General features: G+C 40.4%; 1 protein-coding gene across 2 annotated transcripts in view; it reads left to right on the top strand.

Annotated features, from left to right (window-relative positions):
- The first annotated feature begins 1549 nt into the window (after positions 1–1549).
- The window catches only part of GALC (galactosylceramidase), a 32903-nt gene continuing 21319 nt past the window's right edge, over positions 1550–13133 (top strand). For both annotated transcript variants that reach the window (XM_069018033.1, XM_069018034.1), the window contains exons 1-6: positions 1550–1786; positions 2669–2737; positions 4576–4639; positions 6655–6768; positions 8215–8354; positions 10492–10530. In XM_069018033.1, the coding sequence (XP_068874134.1) occupies positions 1619–1786; positions 2669–2737; positions 4576–4639; positions 6655–6768; positions 8215–8354; positions 10492–10530 (594 nt within the window). In that variant the 5' untranslated portion in view covers positions 1550–1618. The remainder of the gene's footprint in view (positions 1787–2668; positions 2738–4575; positions 4640–6654; positions 6769–8214; positions 8355–10491; positions 10531–13133) is intronic.

Raw genomic sequence — 13133 nt, 5'->3', positions numbered from 1 at the left:
AATTTCACAGCTGAAGCCTTTTACATGGAATAAATTGATGCATTAATCAATGAAACTATAAAAATGAATCAATTAATAATTCATGATTGTTTTGCAAACCTTCCAGGTGTGCAAAGCCATACAGTCTGCTGGAATGAATGTGAAATAGGACCAGGAGCATAATTCTACCTCTGGCACTGACTCACTGTAGCCCTGAGGAAGTCACTCTGTCCTTCTGCATGTCATAATGGTATCATATAGCTCATTTGGGTGTGAGCAGGTTCATTAGTTAATGCTTGATATTGCTGTAAAGTGCAAAATGTTTTGTGAGTGCTTGGTATTGCTATTTAAAAAGAAATAAACAGGAAACGTCAGTCAGGTAATGTCATCACTGAGACATTAGATCCCTCAATGACAAGAGTGCCAGAGGCTCGAATAACAGCATTCTTTATGTTTAGAAACGTGCAAAACCTGGGCTTTTTCACAGCTCTTACTCGACGCAGGACATCAGCCACTGCATCGCCTCATGCTTCATTCCACCTTTAGGCACATGAAGCATCTCCTCTATGAAATACTGAGGTCAATAGAAAAGACAGTTCCCCATTATGAATTTTTATAGGATAATCAAGCTGATCGCCGATCTCCAGGTTACTTTTCCTCCGAGCCGAATGCTTGCATGAGCCAGAGTCTGAGGGAATACCCCGGCAAACCTCACGGAAATTTTTGGCGTGCGGCTCAGCTGCTCACATTTTGATGCGGCTGCCCTACAGCGTACCCCTGAATGCGTAAACAGGCTCGTTCCGCCCATCATAACTTAAACCCCACTTTCAGCATCCCTCTCTGGTGACCTGCTGACGCAGCTGCGGATCTAACCGGAGACCACTGGCATTCCCCGGGAGGGGGCGGGGCTGCCAGCAACCTCTGCGGGGCAGGGCCTGTGCGGGCCTGGCGCGGGGCCCGGGGCCGCTCCCAGCCTCTGCCCCTGCGGCGATCAAAGGTCCTTCTCACGGTGCGCTGGAATGTGCTCCTTCAAAGCGCCGCTTTGTGCCGACTCGTCAGGGGATTTGGAGGCAGCCTGAGAGCGGCGCAAACCCAGGACACTGGCTGCGAGGTTCAGGGAGGGCCTGGAAATGACGCACTACGAAACGCCGTTCCTCGCCCGGGACAAGTATCAGCGGCCCCAAAAAGGAGAGTCAGAGGCCCCGAAAAAGAGGGTCAGCTTGACTCAGCCCCTACGCGCGGCTGCTCACGCTACACTGAACACCATTCCCGTGGCGCTCCCACACAAACCCCTCCTCGCCTCACAGCCATGCAGCTTTCCCACACCCAGGCTGGCCCCGCCATAGCTTCAGTCGCTGCCTAGTGCCCAACTCCAGCATGGCGGCACACGCCGCAGCGGCCTGCCTTGCCCTTTCTTAAAATGGCAACTGCTGCCTTCAGCCGGGCGGGGCTGCCCGTAAAGGCTGAGAAACCTTCCTGACCCCTCCTTTCCCTTGAGCAAGATGGCGGCGCCGGGCGCCCTCGCCCCGCCCCGGGGCGGGCAGGCGGCGCGCTCACGTGCCGCGCGTTGCCGGGCAGTGCGGAGGCGCTGCAGGGACGGGGTGGTCGCTGGACGCGGCGGGAGCGGAGCTGGGCCGGGATGCGCTGCGCGGCTCTGCTCTGGGGCACGATCCTGCTTGGCTGTAGCTGCGGCCCGGGGCCCCCCAGGGTCGGTGCCGCTCCGCTCTTGGCGGCCACCTACGTGCTGGATGATACCGACGGGCTGGGCAGGGAGTTCGACGGGATCGGGGCTGTCAGCGGCGGCGGGGTGAGCGGCTCCTCCAGCGCTGCGATGCTGGTATCCTCCTTGGCGGGGCGAGGGACGCCTGGGCTGGGCATCCCGTCAGTGGGAGCCTGTGGTGGCTTCGGCGGAGCCTGGGCCGGGGGTGTCGCGGAGCGGAGCCCTGAGGACTGGCGGGGAGTGGGGACACCCACACGATGTGAGCGGGGCTCGGCGGGGGGAGGCCTGGAGGCGCTGAGGGGAGCGGTGCGGCCAGTGGTTCGGCTGCGGGGGGGATGGAGCCGGGCTCCGCTTTGCGCCAGCCCTCCGGCCGCCTGTGCGGTGGCTTTTCGGGGTGCCATGTCCTGGGTGCCGGTGGAGGAGAGCTAAGCCAGGGTGGGTTTTTATGTAGAGGGTCTTAATAGTCCCTGCGTTTTGAAATGCTGGACGAGCCACAGCCGCTCGTTGTCTTTCCTGTGGTCCAGGCAGCAGAGCCGTGAGATTCCCGGAGCTTTTAACCACTCTTCGACCTGCTGAGATGCTTGCTTTGGCCTCCTGCCTCTGTGCCCGTGAGCTCCCCTTGCCTTTGGCGTATGGTGAGCCAAAGCAGGGAGAGTTGAGTGATAAATGGTGCTGGGTCGGAGCTGCCTTTTGCTTGTCCTAAGGCCGTGTGATCTCTTTGTTCTCTGGACTCTGTTTGCAGTAAATTCCAGGTAACTGGACTACAAGGCAGTTGCAACCTGTGAAACCAGAAATGCACAGCTGAAGGCTTAGAAACGAGTTTATGCAGAGGCTTAGCTGAGTTCCAGGTGCTATATTTATTTTTGTGAAAATTATTAGCTCTGTGAAAGGCCTAGACTGAAAAGCTGGGATGTAGTTAAATGTTTGAAAGTTGTGTTTTCATATTTTCATGTTTTCTTTCCATTTTAGGCCACATCTAGACTCCTGGTGAACTACCAAGAGCCTTATCGCTCCCAGATTTTAGATTACCTGTTCAAGGTAAGGTTGGTTTCACTGCCACAATAATGTTTAATTTCATGCAGAATTTCTTAGTGTGTAATGTTGGAACTCCTGTAGTATATTCAGTGCTACTTGAAATTAGACAAAAATCTCATCTTCTAAAGCGTCTACTTAAATGTTGATTGTTCTCAGAACCTTAAATTTTAGGTATTGTTTTTGACAACCAGGATTTTGTTCAGGGCTGTCCCTTCATATTGTTAAGAAAATTCCTTTCATGTTGTCACAATATGTTTTGAAAATATATTTTCAAAAATGTGTTTAACCATGTATTTGATCATTCATGTGGGCTAAATGAGAAGTTGTTTCTGTGGCTAAAGTGGAGGGTTTAGCTGTTCATAGTGATTGAAGTAAGGGGGTCTAACATAGCATAAAAATGTGCAGACTGCACGTTTGTAACAGCATATCTATTCCAAACTAGCTTCAAGTACAACTGCAGTGACTCTAGAAGGTGTAGGAATGTCATTGGTTTGTAAGCTGTGTTAGTTAGGAAGTGTAACCCGTGGAGTTACCCAACTTAATATATGGTAAGATTATTGCACTGGACATTAATAGCTTGTTTTGCTTTTGGCACTGTAAATTACTCTGCTGGAAGAGGATGTCATGTCACTTTCAAGTAATGTAATCCAGATGGCTGGAGGGGAATAATTTACCATGCAGCTTAAAGAATTAATTTTCAAGGTAGAGTAAGGCATAATATGTGCCTGGGGAATCAAACCTGATGGTTTTTTTGAAACTACAGCTGTGTGTTACTAATACGAGTGTTCTGAATAGGCGTGTGTTAAAATCTAGCTGAGAGATCATGATTTTCAAAGAATTTTTGATGTGTTCTTTTACCAAAACCTCTTAAACTGTCATATCTGGGAGTGGTATACCTTGCCTCATTCTCCTTGTCTTTTAATGTCAGTCAACTTTCATGATGGGAATGGGAGAACAAATGTGTTAGAAGTTTAAAAAATGTCGAAAAGAGAAATGGTAAATTGGACATATTTACTTTGCTGTTAAAAGCAAACAAAAATCCCAAGCTTGTAAGCCAAAAGACATGTCATCTATGCAGCATTTTTTAAAAATCAAATTGTATTCTTATGTCTTAAAACATTTTTTTAGATACCAGTATTGTGCTTGGGTAATTCCATGGCGGAGGGCAGCTTATTAGTGGTTATTAAAATAATGATTAATTGTAACTTCTGGCTTGAGTAACTCTTAAGCCACTAATGGCTGGAAGAACATCCTATAAGTAGAATGCCCTGTATGAACTTGAATTTTATATTTGGCTCCACCAGTCATATGCCAGGGGAAGGGGATAGTGGACTAGACAGTTGTTTTCCAGTGGTGGGTTCCTGCCTATCTGCCTGTAGTTAACAGATTATTTATGACCTCTTTCACATAAACAGGGTAACCCTTTACAACAAATAATAAATTATTTACAAAAATACTGACTTAAATAATTTGATTTTAAAAGAAAATAAATTTGACTTCTAATAGCATTAAAATACTGCTGTGTTCCTCATATATTCTGTGTTCTGCTTTAATAGTGCTTTAGTATTTTTTGAGCATAACCTATTTAAAATATTCACTGTTATGGAGAAGGGTTGTTAATGGTGCAACAGTCAATGCAACTGTTTAAATATCAGTGTGCTATTTATCCTGCTGGATTTTCTTGAAATGCAGAAATGTATATAATCTCTCATTACATCCGTATGGGTGTTTAAAAAAGTAAGAATATTGCATTTTCAGCATGCTCAGAATTGTACACTTACCTCATTCTTCTTATTAACAGCAGGACTCTGTCTGCTTTTCTGTCTCTTTTTTTCCCCTAGCCAAATTTTGGTGCTTCTTTACATATTCTCAAGGTAGAGATTGGAGGTGATGCGCAGTCAACAGGTATGGATTTTGCATGAGCAGCATTTAATTTGTCATTGCAGTGATGCTGTAAGTAACGGGCTGCACAGGGAGCTGAGGCATGGAGACAGTTGTACCGAAGCAGCAAAAAAGCGTAATGGCTGCTAACTTGTACAAGAGAGATTTACACCAACATTCTGGAAGCAGCTCTCATATCATATGGTTAATAGGTTGCATTCTAGAGCAAATGAGTTCTTTTTTTCCCCCCCTGTCAAAGGTTTCTGAGTTGCAGAGCATTTCCCCAATACCAGTTTTGCAATAGTAGGTAGTTTATTTCTTAAAAGCACGAAATGCGAGAACATCTGATCAGAAGCAGTTACATTTCTTTGGTTTAATTAGCTGCAACATTTCACTGGAGTGCCATTGGCTGGCAGTAGGCAGTATTTTTTTTTCTTCCCGGGAAGAGTTGCAAATGAAAATGTCTTGATGTAATTTGCCTAGCCTACCTACTACTACATTTACATACAGGAGCAACTATTTAGTAACTGTTTGTGACCAAAAGCTGAGAAGCAGAGACTACAGGTGATATGGTAGTGGTTTTTTTTTTTTTTTTTTTTGTATTCTCAGATCTGGCTACATCAGGAATAGACTTAAAACCAGTCACAGTTAATAAATAGATAGCATAGAATCTGGTGTTTTGGCCTTATACATGTATATATGTGTATATGTTTGTGTATATATATATCTTTGTGTATATATGCTTGTATGTATATATATATTTGTATAAATGCATTTTTATCTCGTAATGTCTGTGTTTTTTATCATTAGATATTGTTCTTCATTCTTGGGTTTACTTCACAAAAGTTAACATGCTGAAAAGTATTCTACTGGGTTTAAGAGCTTGGTAATGAATTGCTGGTTTGGGGGGAATGGAGTCATCTTTAGGCATGCAGAGACCTCCTCCTCAGACACTCTTACCGCTGGCTAAGGGGAATGTCACATACTTGTGTGATGGCTTTCCAGGTTTTAAAAGGAGAACAATAAGGGGCATGTATCTCAATGCACTAGACTGCAGCTCTTCTTCTGGCCTCAGTGGTGTGATCAGGAATTAATCTGAAATGTAATGTGAAGCCTAAATATGGAATCCTATTGTTCTATGTCCCTGACAACTTAAACTTACATATAGGCGTGTGTTAGTAAGGTAGAAAAATCAATCCTATTTTCTGTGATGAAATATGCTGTTTCAGCGGGCTTCATTTAAAACGAAGTCTCATTAGAAGAGGTCTCTGCATATAATTTAACGTAAGTTGCATAATTGTTAAGTCATGTACGCAAGTTATTACTTGACTTTCGTGTGTATTGACTTCCCATGCAACACTGATTCTTTTGCACCTTTTTAGTTTGTTTACCTTTGCCTGAGGAGATTCAATACATAGCATTCAATTCCAAAAACTTTTCTTGCAGTCACCGAACACCGTGAAAGTTATAAAGTAGATATTTTACTGTAAAAAAAACAAACCAACCCAACCTTCTTCCTGTAATTGAAAAAAATCATGGTGGTTCCTTTCTTTTCTCTCCCTGGACTTGCCTTGCACAAAAGAAACAAACTATAACCTTCTTTTGTTTGTTTTGTGGTTTAGAGATAACTTGCTTGCATAATTATTTTTTTTCCTCTTAATCTTAATGCTGTTAACTTTCCTAGTGGTTGTTAAGATCAAGAGATGAGACAATAGTGAATATAGATTTAGTGTTATCATTATTAGGGATAAAAAATGCCTAATAGTTAACCACATCTGATGTTAAAAGCAGGCAAAGACCCTTCAAAATAAAAATATTAAAGTCATGCTAAATTAATATGCTAAGAACGAAGGGTGGCAAATCTTGCATTTACCTCCCACTATTCCTTTTGCTTTGAAATACATACCAAAGAACTTGTGAACCATGTTGGAGATATGTGCTTGCATACTATGTCAATGAACAATACAGCGAACCTTATGGTGTGTAACAGCTTATGACACACAAGATAATTGTGAGCTACCTGACTCTTTCCTTCCTAGATGGTACTGAACCCTCCCATATGCACTATGAAAATGATGAGAACTACTTCCGGGGCTATGAGTGGTGGCTGATGAAAGAAGCTAAAAAGAGGAACCCCAAAATTAAACTGATTGGTAAAGTGCTTTAAAGCTTTTAGATTTAAATGCCTTTTTATTTCCCTGAGTTTTTATTTCCTATCTGACCCTTAATTAACATTTTAATGGGGAGCTGTTTTGATGTTGCAGTAGACAAAGTAGAATCTCTAATATTTGTTAAGCTTGTCTTGATGCTTGCCATTTTTTACCTTGTTTCAGTAGCACAACATCCTGATGTTGTGCTACTGTAACAAGAAGCATAGGATAAAAAATCTCTAATAATTTGCTTATATTAAGTAACTGTAGTGCTTTTAGTGTATTGCAGCAATGAACGAGTGATTTATCATGAGAGATGAATTTCTGAATAATTGAGTAAAAAAATCAGGAGGGATAAAGTTACTGCAAATACAAATATGTAAATCTTATACACAGTTCTTTTGATTATATGTTCTTATTACAAACCAGTCACCCACCCCTTCTCCACTATAGTGGTTCATGTCTTCTGATTTGTCCTACCTGTGTAGTTGAGTTGTAAGAGGAGTTTCCTGTCTTCCTGTTTGGATCGTGAGTTGTGTGTGTGCTGTGGCAAAAAGAATGTGGAACCCTAGGTTATATTTTTGTATTTTGGAAATACAAAATGTATTTCACATGAAACAAGGTAAGAAATCTGTTGGTTAAAAGGTGTCTAATTCCCCCATCTTCCAGGGGGCTTTACCATATCCAGCCACATAGCAAGGCTTGGTGCAGGATTTGCCAGTCAGATTCTGTTAAGCCTATTATTTATGACTAATTATGATTATTAGTAATATCTCTCTTCCCTCAGATCAAGCTCTCAACAAAGGAAGGAGGGTTTACTTTTAAATTAGCCTATGGTATCTTATACAAGATGACTGGAAACTTAGCAGCATCTGGTTAGATTAATTTTTCTCATTTACTACAAGATCGAGTAAACAGCTGAGACTTGGGAATGCTTTTTCATGATCCTAGTCTTCCTTCTTCTGTTATAATCAGATCATCGTGTCTTCTGAAATTCATATTCAGGCGATAAAGAACTTTTTATGTTCTGTATTTATATTGTATATATGACCCTTTGTCTTCAGCTTTGTAAATTTTTATCCTAAAATCTTTGAATTTTTAAACCTAGTAGAGCTAATACCATAAAATTGACAGATTGTATGTAGTCAGTTTTTCTCTAGTAATGAATGATTCCTAGCTCATAAAAAAGAAAAGCAGATATTAATTGCTTGATCATAATTTGTATTAGAGCATACTCTGCAGTTAGATAAGTTATGTTTCATTGTCTTCACCGGAACCAAGCAAGTTTGAAGTGCATAGCTGCTCCTTCATTTTAAGTAGAGCAAATTACAGCTTGCTAAATTTCAGAATTTTCAGAAAGGCTGAAAATCACTTCAGCAGTCCAGAACCTACTGAGTAATGTAGGCCAGCCACTTAACTTATTCATTTGTTTTTCTTCTCTCTTTCCAGGATTACCTTGGGCATTTCCAGGATGGATAGGGAAGGGTGAAAACTGGCCCTATGACTATCCAGATATCACTGCTTACTATATTGTTTCTTGGATATTAGGAGCAAAACAGTATCATGATTTGGACATTGATTATATTGGGGTCAGTAAAGCAAAATCTCCTGTATATTTTAAGTATATTTTATCTATCTTCACTCCTAAGATCTTGGTCTTGCCTCTCTTTGTTGGTGACTGGAGGAAGAAGAGGAGGGTGTCAAGACAAATTTATATTTTTTTGTAATTGCAGTTTTGCCTGGTGCTGTTGCCAGGGGAAAGGCAGTAGTTGTGTTACTTTACAGTCTTCCTGAAACAATGGCTGTTAAAGCAGAACCAGTGTCAAATGGTTTCTACCTTCCCAGTTCTAGGAAAAAGTTACCAAAGAATTTGAGAGTTCTAAAATATTTTCCTTTTCTGCCTTGTTTGTTCTGCTTGCATTTCAGCAGTTACCAGATAACAAAAAGCATCAGTTAACACAGTTTGTGAAAGTCAGCTAACATGATTAAGCATAAAATATGGTTATTATTTTGCAGAGGAGTAATCCTCTACAACTTCTTACATTTTTTCCTGCATTATTTATAGTAGATAAAGGTGCATGTTTTACCGTACAACTACTGTATTGTGCTATTGTGCAATATATGAAAGTAGTGAATGAATGTCTGTGATAAAATGTCATAATTTGGAGATGAGAGAGAGAAGCAGACAATCTGAAAAAAACTTTCAAGTTAATTATTTGATCAAGAAAGTGTGTCTAGGATTCCTCTAAAATCAATCCTATACTTACTGGATACTTACTTTGGACTCTTGAGTGTTTTGATACGAGAAGTTTAACTGCAGAAAAGCTGAAAATCACTTCAGCAGTCCAGAACAAAGCTTTTAAAACTGTGGTTCCCATCCCTCAGAAGTCTGACCTTTCTTCTGTAATGTGGGAAGGTGTATCTCACCTGTATCTCCTCTGGAATGCATCCTGCTTGATGTTGCTGACTTACTTCATTTGGGTCAGTCTTGCACTGCGGGTAACATAGTGATACTTCAGCAATTCAGTTGTGGGGACAGGGAGAACAATTGCTGTTACATTTTTCTCTGCCCTATGCTCTTGGAGTAGAAGGTAAATTCTGCACTTCATGTGTTTGAGTAATGTTCACTTCTGTGTTGTTACTTCACAGTGATTGGCCTTCTAAATACTCTCCTAAGAAAAGGGAATTTCTGCTTCTCCAGGCAGTGTGGTGATATTGCATATTGTCTGATTTCTGTGTGGGTATAATGTGAAATACAGGAAATCAGTGAGAGGTTTGTGAAGGCTCAGAAACTGACAGAACAATGTTAATGGTGTTATAATTGTACATGGCTAGCCTTTACCACTCTTTTTGCTGTAAGTACATGTTCTGTATCACTTTGCTTTATGATAGATGAGCCTTCCAGTAAGTAATGTTTTGATTGGCTCATTTCTGAAGTGACATGTTAACATTTATAGAAAAATGTAGAAATATCAAAATCAATTGTACTTACCCCATCTGCAGGAAAGTGTCTGCTTGTACATCATTGGGTAATCTATACCTTTAGAGGTGAGTCACAGTGTTCATATTGTGGTTAGAAAAAAAAGAAAGAAACAAGGTTTCTTGCCTATGTGTTTTATGGGCCAGGGGGTTTGGTAGAAAGGAAGAACGGTGTTCCTGCTTTTGAATTTTGAGCTCCTTCCATGAAAGATGGAGATTTACAAATTAGCACATTTTATGTCTGTTTACTTAAAATCTGCTGGATCTCTTTTGTGTTCAAGCTTGGATGTAGTCTTGTGTAAAATAGAAAGAATGGTAAGCTTCATTGATTTCTTCAACATGTGAGTTATTCTCTCTCTCTTATGTCTGTGTATTGAAACAGGGGCTCATTCATTAGGCCACACCTTGAAGCCACAATGTGTTTCTCAATAATTCCTAGCAAACTGTAGAGCCATTGGTAATGTAACACTGCTGCCATTGTAGAGCTCAAGCAGCTCTAGCATTCTTGTCAGTGAGAAGGCAATCAGGGGACCTTAGAGAAAGATAAAAAAGCGGCTACTATGAACTTTCATACAGAATTTTCCCCAGAAAAGCCGATAACAAAACCAACCTGCACTTTCCTCTAGCACACGGAAACCATGGAGTTGATTAATGGATTCTATAATCTTACATATATATAAATAAAATCTTTAATTCTGCATTGACATATCCTGATTTTTCTAAATGGATTTTACTTTTCCTTTACAGATATGGAATGAAAGGGCATTTAGTAGCAAATACATTAAGGTATGTATTCTTTTCTTATTTCTGTGAAGTGAAATGCTTGTCTTACCGTATGCACATAATTAGCTTTTCTGAATTTCTGCATAGGAAAGGGACTTTAATTTTGCAACTATATTGCTTACTCTGTTTCTTGTAGTTGCATGCATGGAGAGATAACATGGTCAGATATCTAGATTATTTGTTTATTTTGTGTGTCTGAAACTGTTATTTTGAACTTTAAGCATGTCAGTGTATGCTAAATGTTAGGATTTGTAAATTTTAATGGAAGCTTCAGTTGATGGTGCTGTCATAGAAACTTGTATCATCTTTATACCAGCTTGGATACAGCTAGAAGTCCAAGATCTAGAATTGCTTAAAATTCTGTAGCTAGGTTCTGTGATTATAGTACCCTTAAATATTGATATAAAACCACAGTAAAAGCTCTGTTTCTAACTTTGCAAAATTCAGTACCTTTTGTTCTAAAAAGCTGGAGGAATACAGTATTTCACATAACCAACCTTTAGAGAGCTCTGATATTTCTCACAGCTGAGTGCTCCTGCAGCCCCACCCTGCCCTGCTTTGAAAACTCCCTTCGGTTTGTTACATGGTCTTGCAGTGAAATCTTAAGCACAAGCTCCTGCTTTTTTCCTTTCCTTGTTGTTGCTTTGAGGCTAAAACACAATAGCATTACCTCTTCTTAAAAGCAAGTAAGACTTAGAGAATCATAGAATGGCTTATGTTGGAAGAGACTTTAAAGATCACGCAGTTCCATTCCCCCGACCATGGGCAGGGACACCTTCCTCTAGACCACGTTGCTCAAAACCTCATCCAGCCTGGCCCTGAACACTTCCAGGGATGGGGCATTCCCATCCATTTCCCCTTGTCCTATCACTGCATGCTATTGTAAAAAGTCCCTCTCCGTCTTTTCTTGTAGGCTCCCTTTAGATACTGGAAGGCAGCAGCTAGGTCCCCCAAAACCTCTTCTCCAGGCTGAACAATCCCTAATCTGTGTCATGTTGCCTGGAGACTTTCTCATCTGTTTGTCTTGGCTTCTTCACATGGGGAGAAAGAATATGGAGAATAAACTATTGAGTCTAGGTGCAACATTCTACTTTATAGCTTTTTGAATGCTGTTGAATTGAGACTGAGCTTTTGGCTTCTAGAGCTGAACACTCAGTTTAAAATTTTACCTTAAAGTCACCCAAATACTTACTGAAGAGTTTTGGCCTTCCTTCTACTGTATGTTAGCTGATGAGAGGTTTTTTATTGAACACCTATTTTACCATTCATTCTCTTACAATGTCACTTGGCACCTCTTCTCTTATCAGCACGACAGTTCTATTTGCAGTCGGCCATTTCACAAGAGGTCAATTTACTGAAGTGTGCTGCTGCACACCAAACATTTTCTGTAATTCCTATTAAGTACATCACAGATAAGCTCTTAGTTATCTGGCTAAATTTTTACTTGTAAGACATTATTCTAGATACTTCATCCACTAAGGTACTAGTTACGCTTCTTATTAAGTAGAAAAAAGAAAAAAGACATGGGGATTCTAATGCTTATAAATTCTTGTTCAAGAAGACCCTGTTCTTTCAGTTATATGAATACTAGGTGTGGGGGAACTGTTCTGCATATGTTATTGTGGAGTACATTTTGGGTGCATGCAGTTCTGTGTCCTTGGTACTTCTCTTTCAGCATGGAAATTCTGCAACCGTTCATTTTGTTATTCTGATCTGTCTCTGTGTTTAGGCAATTTTTCTGAATGTCTAGGTAGCTAGAAAGCTTTAAATGGCAAGGACTTTCTAGTATTATGAATTTTTCTTCTGGTATACTTTGTGTTTCAGAGGTTTCAAACAGCTGAACAGAACTTCCATTTCTGCTTTTCTTCTTCTTAATAAGTTTTATGTCTTAATTAGTTTTAGATCTAGGCTTTGATGGTCATCAACCCTTAGACTTTGATTTCTGTCCTTATTTGACTACATGAAAAATAGAAATGCTCCATATTCTTCTTCGCATTGCTAGAGAGCTATTACAAGAAATTATTTAAGGATTCATGCCTACTGATCTTAGAATCAAGTTGCAAAATCTCTCTCATGCATGCACACGGCACACAGTGCGTAATTTCTTTATAGCTGAGATTGAAAAAAGCATTTTAGACTCTGGAGTGATGTGGGTATTTTTCAGATGCAGCTGTATGTGCGAGCTGCTGAAAATATGTTTTTTAATTTTTTTTTTTAATTTCTGATTTGGGTTTTCAGATAATACCAGCCCTCTCTAAGTGGTGGTTCATTCTTAACTCTTAAGGCTGGGTATATTTTGCATGGGCGTATTTTTACCTAAGAAATTCCACAGACAAATGTGAGCTGTTTATCATCTTTAACAGTGAAATAGTAAGGAGAAGCTGGAAAGACAGAATAGGAGTTCTTTTCTGCTGGTGTGTTTGAATTAAAAGTTGGTTGCCCTCAGTTTTGTTGTAAATATGTAATTCTAGTTTTATTCATTACTTTCCATGAAAGTTAGTGAAACATGAGAACCAAGAAGTGTTTAAACTTAAATATTAAACACTTAAAACATAAAGGTTTTTTTGTTCAGTAAAATGGGCAGTGAAAAGAATGTTTAGGTGCTC

This window comes from Aphelocoma coerulescens, chromosome 5 (genome assembly GCF_041296385.1).
Source record: "Aphelocoma coerulescens isolate FSJ_1873_10779 chromosome 5, UR_Acoe_1.0, whole genome shotgun sequence".
Classification (NCBI taxonomy): domain Eukaryota; kingdom Metazoa; phylum Chordata; class Aves; order Passeriformes; family Corvidae; genus Aphelocoma; species Aphelocoma coerulescens.
The sequence above is the reverse complement of the archived record's forward strand: the minus strand, read 5'-3'. Positions and strand labels throughout refer to the sequence as shown.